Here is a 19,471-nt window from a genome sequence, read left to right on the forward strand (position 1 = left end):
AAGACTGACCTGGTGGCATTAAATAAGACTGGCAGCTGCAAAATTCAAATCAAACAAGATATTGCATCCACAAAAGTTAGCTAAACACTGAGATTTTATCACAGAGTTTACGGTATTTCAAAACAGGACTGGACAAAGTCCTGGAAGAATACTAAGGTAAGGACTGTTAAAGATAACCCCTCTGGTTCAGAAAGTCCTCAACTATCCAGCTACCAGGGAACGATCACCATTATCTTGCCCTGTCCTTGTATTTTTTTCCCTATATGCCTGCTATTGATCACAACCAAAGACTGAATGACATCCTAACAGGACCCCTGATCTGGGCTGGTACAACTAACCCCATGCTACTCTGAAAAAAAAATTAAAAACTAGGAAGACAAAAATTGCATCTGCATCATTTCCGCCAGCTTGATTAGGCAGTGGCTTATTAACTATTACTGAATTGCACCTAAAATTATTTCTAAAAGTCGGACCATGGTTCACAGGTACACTTTGTAGAACCGCAAGTGCCTTTGTCCAGGCACACGCACACCCACAGGGTAAAGCAATGAGCCCAGCCAGCTGACAGCAGCCTTGTCCCCTTGCAATTTCTTCTCCATTTGACCTAACTGCCAGTTTGAGGACTTTGCAGTTAACGCAGCGGAATGAACGAGGACATCATCCCATCCTGGCTGCAGCCTCAGCGCTCGTACGATGTGTGACACGGGGCGGTTTGCCGTTGTGCCGTCAGTTGCAGGGAAGCTTCATTAACTTCGCTGGCCAATTAGGATGGATTTGTATCCATCCTGGTCAATCCTGAACCAGACGTGAGATCCCAGAGGTACAGAGGCTGGTCAAGAGCTCTGCAGCACGGCAGCATCCTGAGCGATGCTGCTACAGGAGGGGTTTTGCCTCAGCACGGCTGAAATACACCCAAACCCGTCCCGGCTGCTGTTACAGCAACAGTCAGTAATCGCTCCTTGAACTCAGGAAAGTCTGCTTCGGAAAGAATAGCTGCTTCCCTGTTCCCTTTCGACGTAGTTTTTGAGGACATTCTGCACACACGCCATCCATTGAGAGCTTCAGCTCCAGCGGGAGGAGGGCTGCGCTTGCTTCCCAGGAGCATGAAGCACCTACCCGCAGGGCTCAGGGCTCGAGAAAGGTGTCTGGAGAAAAGTATTCAAATAACCACAAACCCAAAGGATCTTTATTTTACTCTATTCCCTTCCTCTACTTGAGATCTTTCTTTTTCCATTGCCGTCACGATACCAGGCACACGCCACGGCCGCGTTCACAGGAGCCCTTGGACACGGGGGAGATCTAAAAGCACTGGCCAGACCTTCCCCTGTGCTGGTGCTAACGCCATCCAGAGAGCAAAATCAGGGGACTGCTGAGGACTGGAAATTAAGCTTGTATCTTTTCTGGCAGGTTGCCTGGTCTACAGCACAGCCGTACAAGGATGAACAGGTCGCCAGAAGCAAGCCAGGCTCCTTAGGCAGGAACAGTTACGTGCATCTTTGCCCACAGCACGCCCTTAAACACGCCAATGAATGACAGCCCAAAGCTGATAATGCAGAGTAACCTAAATCCCTTGATCCCTGAAATCTCCATTGAGTACCGTGACTTAGATTTAACTAGTAATAAAAGACTTTAAATCTGTTATTCTCATAATAGAATGATACATCATTTGTATCTGCTATAAGGACAAATAATGGTCCTTGTTTCCAAGTTGAGATAGAGGGGGAAGGCTGCTTCCAGCCTAAAATGCGGTTTACCATCCTTCTTTACAAGTGCACCACTAGTCCTGCATCCTACCTCAACTAACATTTTAATTTCAAACAATTAACTAGTGTGGAACAGGAGTTATTCTGCCTCCAAGAGAAATCAATCTCAAAACCTGCTTCCTGCAGCAACAGGAGAGAGAGGAGACTTTTTGAAAGTACGGTGCATTACTAATACATTCTTTGCTACATGTAATTTACCAACAGGAGCATCTTCTGAAGGAAAACAATGCAATAGGAAACGCTTCCCCTTCTCTGCAGAGTGCAAGCAAGAGCTTCTCATGCCACGGCACTCACAGAAACTCGCTAAAAGAAATGTTCAATCCAACATATTCTAATCCCAGAGTTTTTGTCAGACTTCAGGTTTGTTTTTAAAAGGAAATTCACAACTAAACGACCATTCTGTAGTAGGAATGCCTTGCTAACCTCTACACGTGAGCTCCTAACAGCTGCTGGTCGCACACCCGAGGCAGGAGCAGCCCTGCAGTGCCCAACACCTCCAGACACACGCCGTGCAAACAGCCGGGCACAGGGCAGCGAACGCCGGGAGGGCTGGCACACAGGTACTGGTTCTGCTCATAGTCTCAGCCAGAAAGAGACCCTCGGCCATCGCCTTCCACCGCGGCCACCAGCTCAGGGGGGTTTGCAGCTGCTGGTCCCGAGGGCTGTGCTGGTGGGAACGGAGGGGATGCTGAGAGGGGCCAGACAAAACCCCATCCACGCCTTGCAGATCCACACGGCTCCACCTTGGGAACAGGGGGGGGGAAACAGTTCTCTGCTGACATTCTCCCCAGGCAGCTGATGGGACTGATTGATTTCTTTTTAATTATTCTTACATTTCTTCAGGGGGCTGTTGTACCATCTGTAGAGGGCTTGGCAAAACACACACTCCCTCTTTGGAGCAGAAAATAGCCACACTCTCATTTCACATCATGCAGCCGGCTATCAGCTAACGCAGCACCGACAGCCTCCTTACAAATACTTTCTCCTCTGGCCAGGACAGAGGTATGAAATGCGACTTCTCTCTCAAGCTGTTCATGTCTGTCATTGAGAGCCACCAAAGCTGTCCTGCTGAGAGTTAAACTGCAGATTCCACGTTGCAGGTATTGCGCGGGGAAGCACGTAAACACGGGGCAAACGGAGAGGAAACGCTTTGGGGCGAAGGAGAGACCTCCAGTGCACCCCAGATCCTGCTCCGGTGTTAGCACCGCAGTGCAGGAGCAGAGCATCAATGTCTGGACAGGGAAGGACAAGGAATTATATTCACAACGTGTGTCTGCACATGTGCAATAACAGGGTGTCGGGGTTTGGTAGCAAACTCACACCGTTCTTCGGCAAAATTGTTACCTTTCCAGTTCACGCCATGCATCTGCAAGAGTGCTTCAGCTGACCAGGAAAACGACATCTTTTAAAATCAATAAAACCTCAATAACTAAGAAAATTATCGATCTGAAAGGAAAAACTGCTGATTCACCTCTGCGCATTGTAGCCAACTTCCTTCCCAGAGGTCAGTGCAGATCGTTCTGAATTTCTAAACAGAATAACTTCACCCGGGTCTGACGCTGCCTGCTTCCAGTTCTCTGGAGGAAGGCAAACATTTGACAAATTAAAATGAATTTTAAGGGATGGAAATAGATTTCCTCTCATCACAAGAACTTCAGGAGGACATCTGAAATATTTGATTTTTATTCCCCTGCTGTCAGATGCAGGCAGCACCAACAAGGGGTGCGACTTTTAAAATCCTGCCGTCTGCAGCCTTGTGCTAATTCAATATTTTAGGAATAGAAATCACTGTGGAATTTGAATATGCTAAAATACCCAGAAGATATGGACGTAAAAGCAATTGCAGGTAATTGCTTTTGTTTGATGCTAATCCTACAGTTTGGGATTGTCTCATTTTCCTCAAAGTTTTTCCTCCACCATTCCCCACCCTCCCAGGGATCTTAGTCCTTAATATAGATAGTTTCACATTTATTTCTGGAGGAAGCACATAAATTTCTTAACACCGCCCACCAAACTCTTACTTCTAAAAAGCCGCTTGCTGGTCACACAGGGAATTTCCAGTATTTTGTCCTGCTCGGTGTCCTGCTTTTTTCGGAGTTGCCTGTAAAATCCAGCAGTGTCTCGTGCCATGCCAGCTCTTGCTATATAAGCTACCACCCACCAGGAACGGGACCAAAACCACACTAACTTCACAGGGGAAACTTCTGTAGTGCTGACTGAGTCTGAGTTCAAAGCAGCAACACAGGAGAGAGAAGCATCCCTCGATGGAATCTCGCGGTTTCGCCTTACCAGCAGTGTCCATCTTCTGCCTAAGGCGCTGGCAGTGAATAAATAATAAGTCCCCCCAGTAAAAGATTTTTCATGTAATCTCAGGAGACAGCTTCATAGGAACACAAGAACAATGGCAAGAGATCAGAAAACCATGTCGCCTTGCATCCTGTCCGTGACAGTGACAGCAATCAGGTCCTTCCGAGGAACACACACAAAATTCCTGCCCAGGCAGCTGAGTCACTTCGAGGCTGGCTTAAGCCCTCCCAAGAATTACAATGTGTTATTCACGTAAAGATCTGGTCTTTGAAGCTCTGGCCCTGACAGCACTCCTTGTGACACTCATTTCCGCAAGCTAACTGTTCCCTGATCAGATTTTTGCTCTCCAGCAAACCGACCCGTGCTCACTGTCTGCGCACTATGAGGAAAACCCTCGAAACCCACCCCCCTTCCTTTTCCAGACATCAATGGCTTCATATAGTACTCCCCTCCAACTCCTTATTGTTCAGAACAAGCAAAATAAAAATACAGATTATCTTTAAAAGTGCTCTGGAAGCAGGAGGTGAAGGATGTACACGTGAAGACAAAATGTGAGCCGGGGCTGGCCGGGCGCACTGGCGCAGACACGCTGGCCAAGGCTGCTGTGGCTGCACTCGCTGTCTGGTTTCATTCTGAGTCGCCACGTCTCTAAAAGGCAAGGAAGGAACCGTTTGCGCTCTCACTTACCCTGTGCCCTGAACTAATTCTTCTTGGTTTTATCACCCCGGTCCTTACACTCACGCAGCCACTGTGTGTTTGCACAAAAACAACTGGCCAGCAGCTGCAAGGGCCGGGAAACAAAACGCTGAGCCACCAACCCAGGCTGGTTAACAGCACGGTGTGGGTCAGGCTGGAGCCTGGATGTGCCAGACACCAAGATCTACCTTTGGAGAAAGGCTCCAGCCTCTCAGCAGTTACCAGGCTGCCTTCTCTTGCTGTGAAACACGAGGTAACTCCAGCTACGCTTTGCTTGGGGACTGTCACCTGAACTACGAGAGACAGGGGCTCCAGACAACCCCCAACCCCCAACCTCCTAACAAGACCCACGAGCAAGCCAGAGGGGTGAAGAACACGATCTTATGGCATCCAGAATACCCTCATATATGTCCAGCATGCTCCAGAGGCAGTCCAGCATCATTTAAGCAGCAGTGGTCTGAGCACAGGACAGGGGTCACAAAGAATTCCCAAATTCATACCCAATGCTACACGATGTCCATCGGCACTGAAACAACTCTCTGCCAGGGTACGGAGCCACGGGCTTCTCCATCTACTTTTTCAAATCCCAGCAACATTTCAGTAGGCTTTTGTACCACAAAATAAATACAAAGAAACATTGCTATCGACTGCAATTTGCAATTACATATTGACTGGTAGGACAAGAGAGCTGAACAAACAGCAGGCCACAAATGAACACCTCCAATGACAAGCAGTCTTCATCCTACAATGGAGAGGGATCACGGAGCATGTAAGAAGCCTCTCGTACAATTGTAAGCGGCCAGTGCTATTGGAGAGAAATTATTCGCCGGTTCAATTTTGCTGGCAGTATTTAGAAATGCTATAAATAGCATTTTAGACAAAGAGCAAGAGTTTCAGAGTGGCTGGGTGGCCTTCAGAAAGAGACACATTCATTTAAGGAAACTGTTGAAATACTGACACATCCCAATGTTTAATTTGCCATGGTTTGTAAAAGCAGAAGGATTATAACCACACTGGAGAATGAACTGGGTCTCTGCCTGTCTTACCGTTGTTATTTCTAAGATTATCAGCCCCATGAATTTCCAAAGTGTCATCCCTGACTTGCAAAAACACTTTAATACCAAATTGAATGGCAGCTCCAGGAGTGAGCTTTGCAACTGAACTTGCAGCTGCGGATAAAAGAACACGACCTCTGTACACAATCCCCGGGTGTTTCAATAGCCACGGTGCATGGCTGGACCCCGTTTTAAATAATCCCTCATTTTACATTACCTCTGGCTAGTATCTTTCTGGTAGAACAAGCACTACTGAAATGAAGACTGCAGTGCGCAAGGTTTGCAAATGCAATGCCTTCACGCATCATCAATTACATTAATGGAAAAAAGGAAAGACAATATTTGGTGACTCCAGGTATTTAAAAAGCCCATTTCAGTCAGGCCTAAATATATGGAAGGAGAGACTGACGATGGACCAGTGGCCCATTTGAAGTCAGTTTGTGTTCAGTGCCTATTCCATTCCCCTCCCTGGAGACCACACCACCATCAATGTCCCAAGATGCCAGCTGAGCTTCGTTACGAGCAGCCCCATCCAGCTGAAAACCGAACCTCGGGGGGAAAACTCATCATGGCATTGCCAGCAGTTTGCTTGTCTGGGGATTACACCAAAGAGTCTTGTTTCTGGATTATGAATCCATAAAGAACAAGTTCAGTAAGTACAAACAAGAAAAACTAACTTGTCTTTTATATAAAACGCAAACATTTTCTCAGCTCACTGCGTCATATACTGTATTGTCCCAGTCGTTGGAAGGTTTAACATTAGCAGCTGGTAGGAATATCTCACTGGGGAGTTTTTAGTGAAAATTCTACATCCGTTGTATAATATCCTGTATTATTACCTTTGCTGCCATAAAACACCCCCGGTGAGAACAAGGGTGACTTTGGACAACTTGCTTTTCAGGAAAATCTGGTCTCTCTCTCTCCATTTCTTTTTGGAGTTATTTTCTTTTAGTATTTTCTCCTTGTCTTGCCACCCTGCCCCCTAAATATGACATATTTTGTGTCATATTTGCTAATAACTTGCCATATTATTATATCCATGGGTTTCAAAGCAGTTAGCACGCAGTACGATTGCCATGTTAGCCAAAAAGCTGGAAGTAACTGCCAAGCTGGAGCGACCTGGATGGGTACAACAGAGATGAACCCACCTGCACCTCTCGGCTTGCGGTGCCAGCGGATGGAGGCAGGGCACGGTGCAGACCCACACCGCAACGGAGCACAAAGACCTCACCCGTCGGCAGGTTGGACACACATTCGTGGCTTTAGCCTCAGTGATCTTGTGAGGAGGAGGAAGGTCACGTTTCCAAAGAATGCTCAACTCTCTTCCAGTGCACATACCCAAACCTGACTGTCCCTTGTGGACAAGAGATGTTGCACACTGATGAGCTCTGAGCCAGCACACCAGCCTGCCCAGTTCCACTATTGTATCCACATCTAAATCACAGGATGGTTTGGGTTGGAAGGGACCTTAAAGCCCATCCAGTGCCACCCCCGCCATGGGCAGGGACACCTCCCACCAGCCCAGGTTGCTCGTCTGTCCCTTGATGGTGGCTACACAGCCAACAAACCCCAAGTACCTTCAGCATAACAGCCAACTTGTGAGGCTGGTGTTTTGACAGATAATGACAAATACAGGCAAGCTAAACACCTTGAAGGAGCAGGTTTCTTTATAAGAAGCTGCCATCACATTTTATAAGAAAGGCAACACAACAACCCTGAGAGACAGATCCTCTTCCTAAGCCACGTGGCCAAGCGAAAGCAGCCACGCAGCTGGTGGCAGTTTCAGCATCGCGAGCCATAGCACACAGCAGTACCTTGGATCGACACATTCCAGCGGAGCTCCGGTGAACTCCTGCTTAGGGGACATCATCTTGATGGTGGAAGATGTCAATTTAAGAACAAAATGGGGGGGGGGGAGAATGGGATGGGACCAAACCAGCAAAAATCATGAGACATTTTGCTGTTCCTGTTCTGTAATTTTACCTTCAAGAAGATTGATAAAGGAGGTGGGTTTATCTAGCCAAACAGTTGCGTGGTTCTCACCATAACAGCTCTTTACATCAGCCTTTCTGAACTAGTATCTCTTTTAGTATCAGGCTTCTAAAGGATCCTCAATTCGGTCGCTAACTCTGAGCTTGCAATTTACCCTCTGAGCATTTTTGCTGGTGCCATTTATGCCACTTAACTACTTTGATTTGCAGGCACCATTGGTAAGTTAAGCATCTATGTATCCTAAAGTATGCCTGTCAAATGGAAGGCTGCTTTAAAAACAGTCCAAATGCATAAATTGAAAGCAGCATGGATCTCTAAAGCACCCTGCACATTCCAGAGTAAGAAAAAAAAAAAAAGCCAAACACTTCCCTTTTTTTTGTGGCAAAGTTATTCTTTACATCACCCATCTTTCCTATATGACTCATTCTCGTCACAAAGGCTCTCATGAAATAGTGCCTTTCTTTGTCAGACTTTGTCAATGATTTCTAGTGCTCAAAACGTGTGGCCAAGGGCACTCAGGCACTTTTATTGTTATTTATATTGCCAGGTAGGTTGGCCAAAACCACAGGATGCTGGATATACAGGAACAGAGCCGACAGCCAACACCATCAATCGCTGTGATGACCAGCAGCACTCACATCCCAGGGTGGGTAGAGGCAAGGATAAAACCAGTAACTGTCATTAAGGTGGAATTAAAAACAAATAATTTGGAGCATATTTCAAACATCCTTCAAGGAAAACCAAATAAAACAAAACAAACCCAACCTCCCAAAAAACACCAGTCAGACAAATCACATCCTGAAAACTTCGCTCAGGCACAACTCTCAGCAAGGTCAGTTTTAACAGGCACTTCATCACAGGTTTACAGGGTAGGAGATCGCCCTGCTTCTACAAACTGATGATCCAGAGAAGAAAGGGAACAGGTAAAACACCCAGAGAAGAGAGCACCTTGGGCAGTGCCACCAGCAGAACCATAAGAAGAAATCAAAGCTCAAACCATTCGACCTGTACTGCCTCCCTAATCCACTTCCAAGTCTACCCCAATATTGTAGCCACCCATTTAAAATTAGCGTAGCTCCAAAAAAGCAATTTAAGGCTAGTGTAACACCTTAGTTCTTCAAGGCGACTCTCTGCAGGAAAGGTATATTACTGTTAATGTTCTCTGCTCAGCACCACGGTCGTGCAAGAGAACACGTCAGAGTTGTCACATCTCCAGTTCAGCTCGTCTACAAAGAGCGAGGAGAATGAGGCAGTAGGAGAATATGTAAAATAAATCTGGCTTCTGTAAACATTCGTGGATGAAAAGGTTGGAAGGAGGAAATGGTTCAAACTGTCCAAATGTTTAATTAGGAATAACCTGATATATAACTGAGTGAAGGAATAAAAGAGGTCAGAACTGCAGTTTCTGGGGAAACACCCTTTCCACCGACAACCAAAGCACTTCCCTGCTTGCAGCAGCAAAGAACACAGGAGTGCGCGCCAACGCCTCCTCCTGCTATTCATCCCACCAAATAACTGCTTGTTTTTCACCTGAGATTTAAAAACCTAAGCCATTCTCAGCCACGTGCCTAAAACTTGAAAACAACTGAAGAGAGTTTTAGCAAAAAATGTTGATGTACTTTTACATGTTTTGTGAGAACTGACTTTGAATTGGGATAAGTAATGGACCATGGTCAGTAATATTTTCCCCCCAAAACCAGGTTCCATGCATAATCTAAGCAGAAATCAGTCTTGGCTCTATAACCTTTCATCAGCATACAGGAAAAATCCTGGAATATGTGCCTGTATTGGGGGTAAGGGGAGCGCACTGGGAGATTTCGTTTGGATTACTGCAACAATACACCATTCATGCAATTCAGACTTACTGGTGTTAACTGGAATCTAGTTCTGGAGGCTGGTAACACTACCAAATACCATGAGGAATGTTCACTTTTTATGTAACAGATGCCCTGGAATTCATTTGCACAGCCAGGTATACGCATCTACAAGTGAGTCACTCCTCCTCCAGCGTGCCTGGGTCCATACATGGGAATCACGCAGCCTGGACTGAGATGCAGCTGCTTCTGCCTGGAAAACACCACTGGTTCCAGCAGCTTAGAACAGTTCAAGGCTATCATTCCCCAAATCGTGGTCCACAAGTAACAGCAAGTTCTTTGCAGCCAGTCACACAGCAATATTACTTTTATAGTGGTCTAATGATAAATCACTACAAAAATTAAATTATAAGGATGCAGAGTGGCCTGGTACTGAGCCCAAAAGGCTTGAGAAGTGCTGGTTTGGAGGAAAAGCCACCCAGAACTCAGGACATTAGAGAAGCAAAATGATTGCACGGACTGGTCTAGAACCCCAACATCCCCACTACACAAACACACCCTGGTACTTGCAGAGTCTGCTAGCCGCCTGCTGTATCCCAACAGCTAACACCAGTGCTCTCTGCTTCGCTGCAAAACAGTCCCTCCAGCAGAGCTCCCTCACACTCTGTCAAGACTTCAGCTTATCCCAGGGATCTCTCTCTCTCTCAAATCAAACACCCCCTCCAACAGCAATGCTCCCAACCATCCTCGATGAACTTGGCAATCTCCCCGTGGGCACAGACCAAGCCTGACCTCTTCATCCCCCCATCTCAGATCCCGGGATGAATATTGCTGCTCACGTTTCTCCCAACACAGCACGCTGCCCTGCAGAACTGTAGGTTTGTGCTCGAAGAAAATGAGAGTTCTTCAGGTGCGGGAGGCAAGACAAAACCAAAACAATCTTAAAATAAATCTTTTAAGAGAGAACACTTACGGCTCCCCTGGGATGAAGCATATTAAATATATAAAATGTAACATAAAAGTTAGTTCTGTTTTCTCACTCTCAGTTCATAGAAGACTCTGATCCAGCTTCCCTTAACGTCAAGGGAAAAGGTCTCCCCTCTGGGCTAACACTGACCTTCAAACTGGGCCCAACAGGTACCAGTAGCAACTGCATGCACAGATTGAGATCAGGGCACAGCAAAGAAATACAGGGTCCTCCTGATTTAGACCATATACAAACACTCCTCTGGTCACCACGCTTGAAAATTACACTTACAGGCTCAGTGAAAAGCAAGAATTAAAGCTAAGCAGGTTTTCCACTCATTACCAAAAGCTTTTAGTGCAGAGGGGGAGGACAAAAAGCAAGCTACTCATGAGGTATTGAATGGAAGTACATACCTCTCTTCCAGCAACTGGTAGCCATTAGGTGCCTAATAATGGCATTAAAACAATGCTAATGTAACTCAAATGCTCCTCTCCCTCTTTCAAAATTCCAAATACAGTGTTAATGAAAAAAGCAAAGGTGGCAAGACCAGCCCTTCTGACCTACTTGTGCATGAAACACACAATGCAGTGCAGGTGCCTGCTGCAGGAGATCGCACAGCTGGTGTTACGAGGAAGTTGTTGAAAAGAATTACACAATACCCTAGAAAAATCCCATCTCCCCTATAAAGAGCTTGAATGAAATTCTGAGGTTTGAGGAGCACGTGTAGGGGGAAGTGGACAGGCTACGTTAAAAACTGTTAGGGCTTTGGGTGGAATGAAAACCACTGCTCTGAAATCTGTGGGAAATCTTTCCCCTCGTTATTATAATAAATTACAGAAGTGAATGCAACCTTAGCAAGAGGTGCTTGAAGTACAGCCTGAGGGAAAACAGGCTCCCACCTGCTGACAGAGCCGACACGCCACAGGCAGCACCAGCCCAAGCTTCTCTTGCAACAACCAGCCCCAGCACCTGCCCTGGCTGAAAGGCCAAGAGTTAGGACAGACCTTCCCTCTGCAAGGCTGTAAGACAGGATGGGAAAATGAATTGTTATGTTGTGTTAGCAGCCCTGCAGTATCGTAAAACCAAGCGGTTAATGAAGACAAGCCAGTCTGGAGAGTTTCCGTGTTCTAGTAGCTTGCACTCACCTGCTGACAGGTACAATAAAAAGACAAAGTACAACACTGGCTCAGGCGCTCACCTCCTATCAGCAGGAGGCAAGGACACCTTCCCCTCCCTTCCCTGCCCCTTCTCCCCCACCAAAGATTATTTACTTTGCAATCTAGGGCTGCCCAGTGAGAGTGCACACTGCAAACAGCATTTTTATCGTTTGGTCCTTGGTGGGAGTGGGCTGGGGCACAAACACATTTTCCTATAAGCTGCTCACTGACTCGAGGAAACGCTTTCATTCTTGATTGCAAATAGGCTTAAGTGCTTCCATGAATCAGCCCCTCAGACTGCCAGTCTTACCGGATCAGATACCATCCTAGCACACAGGGAAAAAGGACTGTCGGAACTTGTAAAGGACTTAAGCGGGAAATAATCAGGCTCTGGGCTATCTCAGCTCACTCTGCCTCGATAAGTACAAGACCTGCCCTTGTCACAACGTTAATCAAGGCACACTGAACACAGAGCCCTGCTTTTTCATCTTTATTGCTTACACTGGAGATGTCCTATACAAACTGTTTAATCCCTAGATCAGCCGCATGCTACAGAAGGCTGGAGAAGTTCAGAAAAAATGTTACAAAATCAGGTGTGGAGGGGGAAACGGGGAAAAAGGGTTTGCTCATCAAGGATCTCCTTCTGGCAGAAAGAGAGCTCCACCTTGTCCTGGCATTCAGATACCCAAATTCCCAGAGAAGTATCAGGGATTTAAGGATGCTTAGCGTGGCTGCGGGAAGGGAAGATGACAATGGCAGGACCTGCTCTGGGCAGGACATGGTGGGCCAAACCATTTGCAGGTGTAAATCAAGAAGAGCAGGCACAAAGCATTCTGTCTCACCTGCAGGATTGGGACCTGAGACACCGGGGCCGGGGGAGGTGCTGGGGTGTACAAAGTCATTCACTCAAAGGAAAGCCCATGAATTTTAAACAGAAAACAGGAAAGTGTCCAGAGTGTGATTTCCTCTGTACCAGCAAGAAGAACAGCTAAGCAGGTGCAGCAGGAAGGGAAAGCGGAGGATTTGAAAAAAGAAAGAGGAGGATTTGATTCAGTTACACATCGCACAGACAAGGAGCAAGACAGGATCTATTCAGGCAGAAGCAGACAGTAGAAATGAAACGTGTGGCACCTGCACCTCATGTAATATACACATCTTCAAGGCTAGCATCTAGAGGAGGTGGTCTCTGTGTGGAATAAATTAAAAATGTTAAAGCAGCATAGGCTGTCATCATAAACCAAGATAAACAAGAAGATAGGAGTCAACAGGAGTTGAAAGAAAAACCTTCAATTACCAACTCTGATTTATCCCATCCCTGCACTCCGCCGTTTCAAGTCGCCTACTCGCTGCAAGCTGGTACAACCACAGCACACCAGAGCTGCTAACGTATCCGCAAGGTTGCAACCTAGTGCAAGTGACACTAGGCCAGCTCAGGAGGTGAGGGAACTCGGGTAGGTAGCGGTTTCACTTTTCTAATGAACAGAGGTTTTGGTTGGAATTGACCCTTACAGGAAAAATGAGCCCACAACAAGACTTAAGAAAGTTCCCGGCACTGCGAGGCTTCCTGGGAACCAGGGGCTGGCAGGTGTTTGGGAGAATGCCTCTCTCTCTACGTGAGAAGAGACAAGTTCTTTCAGAGCCCCAGTTATCTATGATTATTCACCTTTAATGAGTCCCTCCAGATCTCTCACTTCCTTACATTTCCCTGTTCTGACCTTATGGGATAAACTCCTGCTTACCAGGCTTGCCTCTAACAACATCCCCATGCTCTTTCTGAGGACTGGCACTTTTCCTCTCTGCATGCCAATGGAAACCTTGCCATACCCTCACACTTTCTGCTTGCAGGAGTGTCCCCACCGCTTTATGTGCCTTCCCCTGAGCCTCGGCTGCCTGGGCTGGAAGATGAAGGTGCCCATTGACAAGGAGCAGATCTCTGGAGGTTGGAAAAGACCTCAAGGATCATCAAGTCCAACCGTCAACCCACACCACCCAACCCACTGACCCATGTCCCGAAGCACCACATCAACACGTTTCTTGGATGCTGCGTGTTCAGGAACTGGACCACGGTTCTCGTTCCGGCTCTGCCTCAGACCCGCTGGGTGACTTTGGGCAGGTCACTTCTCCCATCTGGCCTTCTTGGTCTCCCCAGCTGTAGCAAAGGACAAGCCTCATCATCCCTCCCTGTTTAAAACATCCTGACACCTACAGCAGACAAACTGTACCGAGAGCCAGGCACCATCACTATTAGAGTTCTTGTGTGCTAAATGGACACTGGCAAGAGACACAAAAGCAAAATAAATCGAAGGGCAAGGAAAGCAGACAGAGCAATAAAGCACAAAAATTGAAGAAAGAAGGGGAAAAAAAAATTCTAGTGGAAACCAGAGTCAGCACTGGGGCACTGCTCCTGTGGTCCGAGTGAGGGGAAGGACAACGCTATTTTGAAGCAGTTCTGAAAATCCAGTTGTCCATCTTCTCGGTCTTTGTGATTTAGAGGCCTGTGGTTACCCAACTCCACACATGACAAAGACTTTTTGTGTGCTTTGGCTTATAAATGTATCGACCGACTACAGCTGTACAGCTCAAGTAGGGAAGGAGATGCTCTGTCCCCTTTTGAGATCAGCCAGGACTATCCTTCTCCGGCTGGAAAAAGCAACCAGTAAGCCATGAAAAGCCCAAGAAAGCTTGGCTGCAGACCTGTAGGACAGTGAACTGAACTAATATTTATATGACTGCATATGTAGTGCTTTAAAAGGGAAGATCAGCACAGAGTAACAGCATCATCAAGAGATAACCGGGGCTCTGGAACCAGCATGGTTACACGCCTGGTACTCTGCAATGCTACTGGGCCAGCAGCAACTGCGATCCATCCGTCAGCGTGTCCTTTGCTGTCACAGGACCCTTGCTGCAGAGACTACCACGTTCTGCTCCTTTCCACTGTGGATGAGGCTGGAGTGTCCCCGTGATCCTCCCGTACAGGGAGTTACTGCGCCCCTCTGACCAGTTTTCCTTACATCTCCCAGGCAAAGAGCGGCTTGTATCTTGGGATTAGTATGAAAGAAGACAAAAATTCAAATTCTGCCTCTGCAGTTCCTAAGAAATTGATCACCTTTGCTTTCCAGAGAGCAGCAGAAGCTGACAGCATATGAATTGGCTGTTGAATGTTTGGAGTGAGAGAGCAACGAGGTTGGCTGTGCCTGCAAAGAAGGGGTTTGGTACGAACGCAGGGCCGTGCATTGCCTTTGGTGGATTTCTTTTCCCTTTGCTTTTGGTGTTTTCACAGTACCATCTCTTCCTAAAACTGTGTGCAGCCTTGTTTCTCAGTTAACAGGATTTTCTGTATTATTTTTTAAAGCCTGTTTGATGAGTGATATGAACCGCCAGCTAACACTAAATTTCACTCCCTCTCATTAACATTGTAAATTAATTTAGAACTCATTTAGATGCAGGATTAACAACCTGAGGACTAATCCGCTCTTTATTCAGAAGACATATTCAGGATGAGCAGTCTTTCGTCTCACATCACTCAATTAGTTAGCAGGACCCTCTCTTGGGAATAAAATGATATTTCTGTCTCTCTGCTTGCAAAGGAACAGTTCAAGGTCAAGGCAGAGGTCTGGGAGACATCAGTCCTGGTCCCAGCTCTGCTGTAGGCTTCCTCTGCAACCTTGGTCAAATGTTTTTACAGTCTGCATCCATTTTCCCCAATTTGCACATCTAGAGAGGTCAGACTCAGAGAACAGACAAAGGATTACAAGCAGTATTTATGGTGGCTAAGGCCAGCGTGTTTTATTTCACCAGGGTTAAGGGTACACGGGCCATGGGGCAGCTGCCAACACAGAAACTTGTTAAGCCAAAGTTATACATTTGAAAAGTTTTCAGCTATGTTCCCCTAGCCTTACGTACGTGAAATGGTGTTTTATTTTGTGAGAACTCTTTCACTGTGATTAATACATTATGATCTATACTGCAGGGGCAAAGTCAAGCCCTCAGTTTTCAGATCAGCCAAAAACCAAGAGAAAAATGTTGCTTCTCTTAAAGCAATAGTTATTCATCAGTTACAAAACTCACGACACACTCATCAGCAATCTTGCAATATCTCAGTGATGCTGTTTTCAGATGCCCTGTATGTTTGCTAGAGATATAAATAACATTTCTTGCAATTAACAAATGAAATGCCCTGTTGGAGCTTAGCTCTTACTTGCTGTCAGTAAATCATCTGCAAAAGGACTTCATCCACCGAGGGGAATGAAGATTAAATATATGCTTTGGCAAGTGTCATCTTCCACCAGAATATTTTCTTGAAGGCACTTCATGTGTAATGATACACTGAGGACCTGTTCCTCTGAGTACAATAAATAAATACAAATAATTGCTGTAGAAAAGAGCCTGACGGACAAGCAGTGCCACTTTGAGCATAACTGATTGATGTTACTTATAATCAGTAACGCTTGCAAAGCTCACGCCTTCTGGTCTGGACGTGTGCTGCACACACCAGCTTAGCTGAACTCTGCTGTCCCACAAGGAGAGTGTTTTTAAAGCCCTAATACAAACCGTTACTAATTCTTTATATTTCAACATTACAAGAAGCTGTAACCACAGATGAGGATCCTGCTGTGCCACGGGCTGCAGAAAATGAGGAGGAGACGCCGCAGTGGTCCATACAGTTTGAAATCAAAGGCCAAATGATGGAGCTCCAGAACGTTCTCACCTCTGGGTGTGATCATGAAGAATGAATGACTTTATACACTTTATTGTTGGCCACAGTTTCATGAACGAGCTCCTGACAGGCATCTGGCATCCACTGTGATAGCATAAGAAAAAAGGCATGGCAAGAATTGTCTTTCTGGCATGCTAATTCTAATCCTAATTGAATTCTAATTTTTTTCAGAGATCTAATTGTTCCAGTGTGGTTCCCTCAGACAGATGACAGTGACAAGACAACCACAGCACCACAAATCTATGACTCCAACTAATAATTCTGTAGGAAGTTTCCAAACCAGACTGTTTCGCTCCTTAAAACACTGCGTTTACTCTCTGGCCAGCCCTTTCAGCTCTCCATACGAAGATCAGATGTGCTGTCAGAACTATGTGAGACTGCTACTCAGTGGCACCAAATCCAGCCCGTTGACAAAGGCACTCCTCTAAAGCACCTCAGGACTAGAGGCCAGAAAAGCTGGGCTGGGCTGGGGGTACACAGCTCTGTCTGCAGATGTCTGCAACACTAAAATGTCTGCTACAGTCAAAGGGCATCACAATTGCAGTAATCCTGCCTTAAACACAAGGAGAGAAATGTCTGAAGGTAACAGTTCCAAAATCAGGGATATTGTCAATCCACGAGTTACCACGAATGCAATGATTGTCAGCCTTTCCTGCCGTTGTCACCCTCAGGTACTTGTCCTGACGAGTTTGACATTTTCATGCCACACTGTACTCCCAGTTACTGTGCATTCAGCAGATTCTCTGCAGAGCACATGAAGAGCATCAAACACCACACTTATTACCCACCTACAGAGAGGTAAGGTTGGTGAGAACAACAAGATCCTGCTGCTGGTTTATCAGGAGTTTTCTGATCTAGGGGAAGGAGCTGTCTCCTATTTGAATTTAGTTGTCATAAATAATATCATTAGGTTTGCTTACTTCTGGCCCATTCTGCACTGAAGTCATTCTGAGCCCTCATCTCCTGCCCACCAGCAAATCAAAATAATAAAAACCCCTCACGTTCACTCATCTTCCTAGTAAGAGGATATTTCACAGCAATGTGCCCAAAGGCTGTAACTGAAGAAACCTGAAAACACCCTTCTGAGCAGAGGAAGGTTACAAAAACCAGCGAGAAAACAAATCCTCTTACCTGTCTGCAGTAAGCCAGCCCCACTGTCTTTGACTCCAAAGTGCTGCTGGATGTCTAGTAACACACCTGCAAGGAGAACAGAGAGAAGAGACTCAGTGCTTCAGCCTTTGAAAAGCACACAACTCAAACCTTTTGTGAAGCATCAGCAAAGCTTCAAATTCCAGTAGTTTAGACGCATAACTGCTAAAGTTTGGACACTGTCCTCTTTTCTATACACGCACACACTCGGTAATTTTGGGCTACTACAGTAACAGCAGGGGTAGGTCGATATAACACCATGCAAAGAGTTTGGGAATGATATCCTCATGCAGGAGAAACTGGTCTCTCTACTTAAATAACATCAGGTTTTTCTTTTTTGTTTGTTTTCGGCAGAATCCAGATCCCTTATTTCTGTTTTTTACAGAAATATGGGGAAACTGATTCTGTGCCTTAGGTGTTTCAAATGGTTCAACAAGACAGACAAATTGAGTCCAAGACAAGTTTTAACAAATGTCTGCTGGGAGGAGATCTGACACACTGATGGGAGCAGTGATGGAAGTTTTCACATTTAACTAGTTCTGGAGGGGGGTTCTCATTTCCAAAACAAACATAGAAAATAAATTTAAAACAGTTTAGTAAGGGTGGGTCAGTGACCAAATGCTTACCTTTGAAGCAACTACAAGCAGAACCAGACCCAACCTTCTTTCTTCCCTGAACCCCCAATACATGAATTGCCATAAGGAAAATGAACAGGTTTTCTAGTATTTACGTACTCAGCTCGATTTAGCACTTGGGTATCAAACCTATAAACACATGCGATGTCAGGTACATACGAACAGGCATGTTTCTGTAACACCTAGCCAGCAGGGAACACCCACAGGAGCACTTTTACAGCTCATCTTGGGGGACACACGTCTGCCAAGCTGCAGATGGCCCAGCTGTGCCGGATACAGACCCAGAGCCCTGAGCGTCTGTCTGTGGTCTAAACAAACTGCACTCCGACTTCTTGGCTCTGGAACAGAGACAGTTGCTCTCTTCATATCTGGGACTTCTTCATTTAGGCTACTGTCTTCCCCAAAACCGAGGATATGCAGGTTTATTTTTTTTTTTTTTTTAAATGAGATACACCATTCTACAACTATACTGAGCAGCTCTAAAAGTTCACCTCCAGTTCAAAATCTGATCCGAGGCTTTATCCAAAGTGATTCTGCTCATCACTGTAGGTCACAGGAATCAACCAAGCACCAACCTGAACTCCCTCACCATATATCTTAGCTTTCAGGGTTCTCAGGATCACACTAAATGACAAACACAAAGAGATAAAAGGCCCAAGGATAACTATTCCCAGAAGACATCTGGAAAAATGCCAAAAAAACAAACACAAATTCAAGGTACTAAAGGAAAAAAAGCTACAGAGACAGAAGGAAAAAGCAAGAAAAACCATTTGTCCTATTCCATCTTGTACATCCTATTTGTACATCACTGCCTATCCAGGGCAGCATTCAAGTTGGCTTTCAGACTACCAATATCTGCCCGGTAACGTTAGTCCAACCTCCTACCTCCTACAACAATCTCCCTTCTGTCCTCTCCCTATCAGACTGCTTAGCCCCGAGCAGAGAAGGCTCAGGGTGGAGAAGGGTGTGAATCTTATCAACGTGTATCAACACCGAACACAAGTATGAAGTGCCTGCCTCCATCCCACCCGACACAGCATTCCCCCGGCCTTTCTTCTCCTTTGGAGCATTGCTGTCTACTGTAATTCCAACAGGAACTTCTCAGGTTCCTCTTGGATGGCAGACTTACCTCCATCTTCACAGTGCCCTGGCATCTCTTGCCTGTCTTTCCCTCATTCGCTCCATTAATAACTGAGATATCACTATGCAGGCGATATCT

At 46.0% G+C, this 19,471-nt stretch overlaps 1 protein-coding gene across 1 annotated transcript in view; it reads right to left on the reverse strand.

The window, feature by feature from the left end:
• Nucleotides 1-17,697, reverse strand: part of SPNS2 (spinster homolog 2 (Drosophila)) — a gene marked incomplete at its 5' end in the record, with an annotated part of 80,486 nt that extends 62,789 nt beyond the window's left edge. The window contains one exon of the mRNA XM_010078709.1: nt 17,600-17,697. Within this exon, the coding sequence (XP_010077011.1) occupies nt 17,600-17,697 (98 nt within the window). The remainder of the gene's footprint in view (nt 1-17,599) is intronic.
• Between the last annotated feature and the right edge of the window lie 1,774 nt (nt 17,698-19,471).

Source organism: Pterocles gutturalis, unplaced genomic scaffold (genome assembly GCF_000699245.1).
Source record: "Pterocles gutturalis isolate BGI_N339 unplaced genomic scaffold, ASM69924v1 scaffold13138, whole genome shotgun sequence".
NCBI lineage: Eukaryota > Metazoa > Chordata > Aves > Pterocliformes > Pteroclidae > Pterocles > Pterocles gutturalis.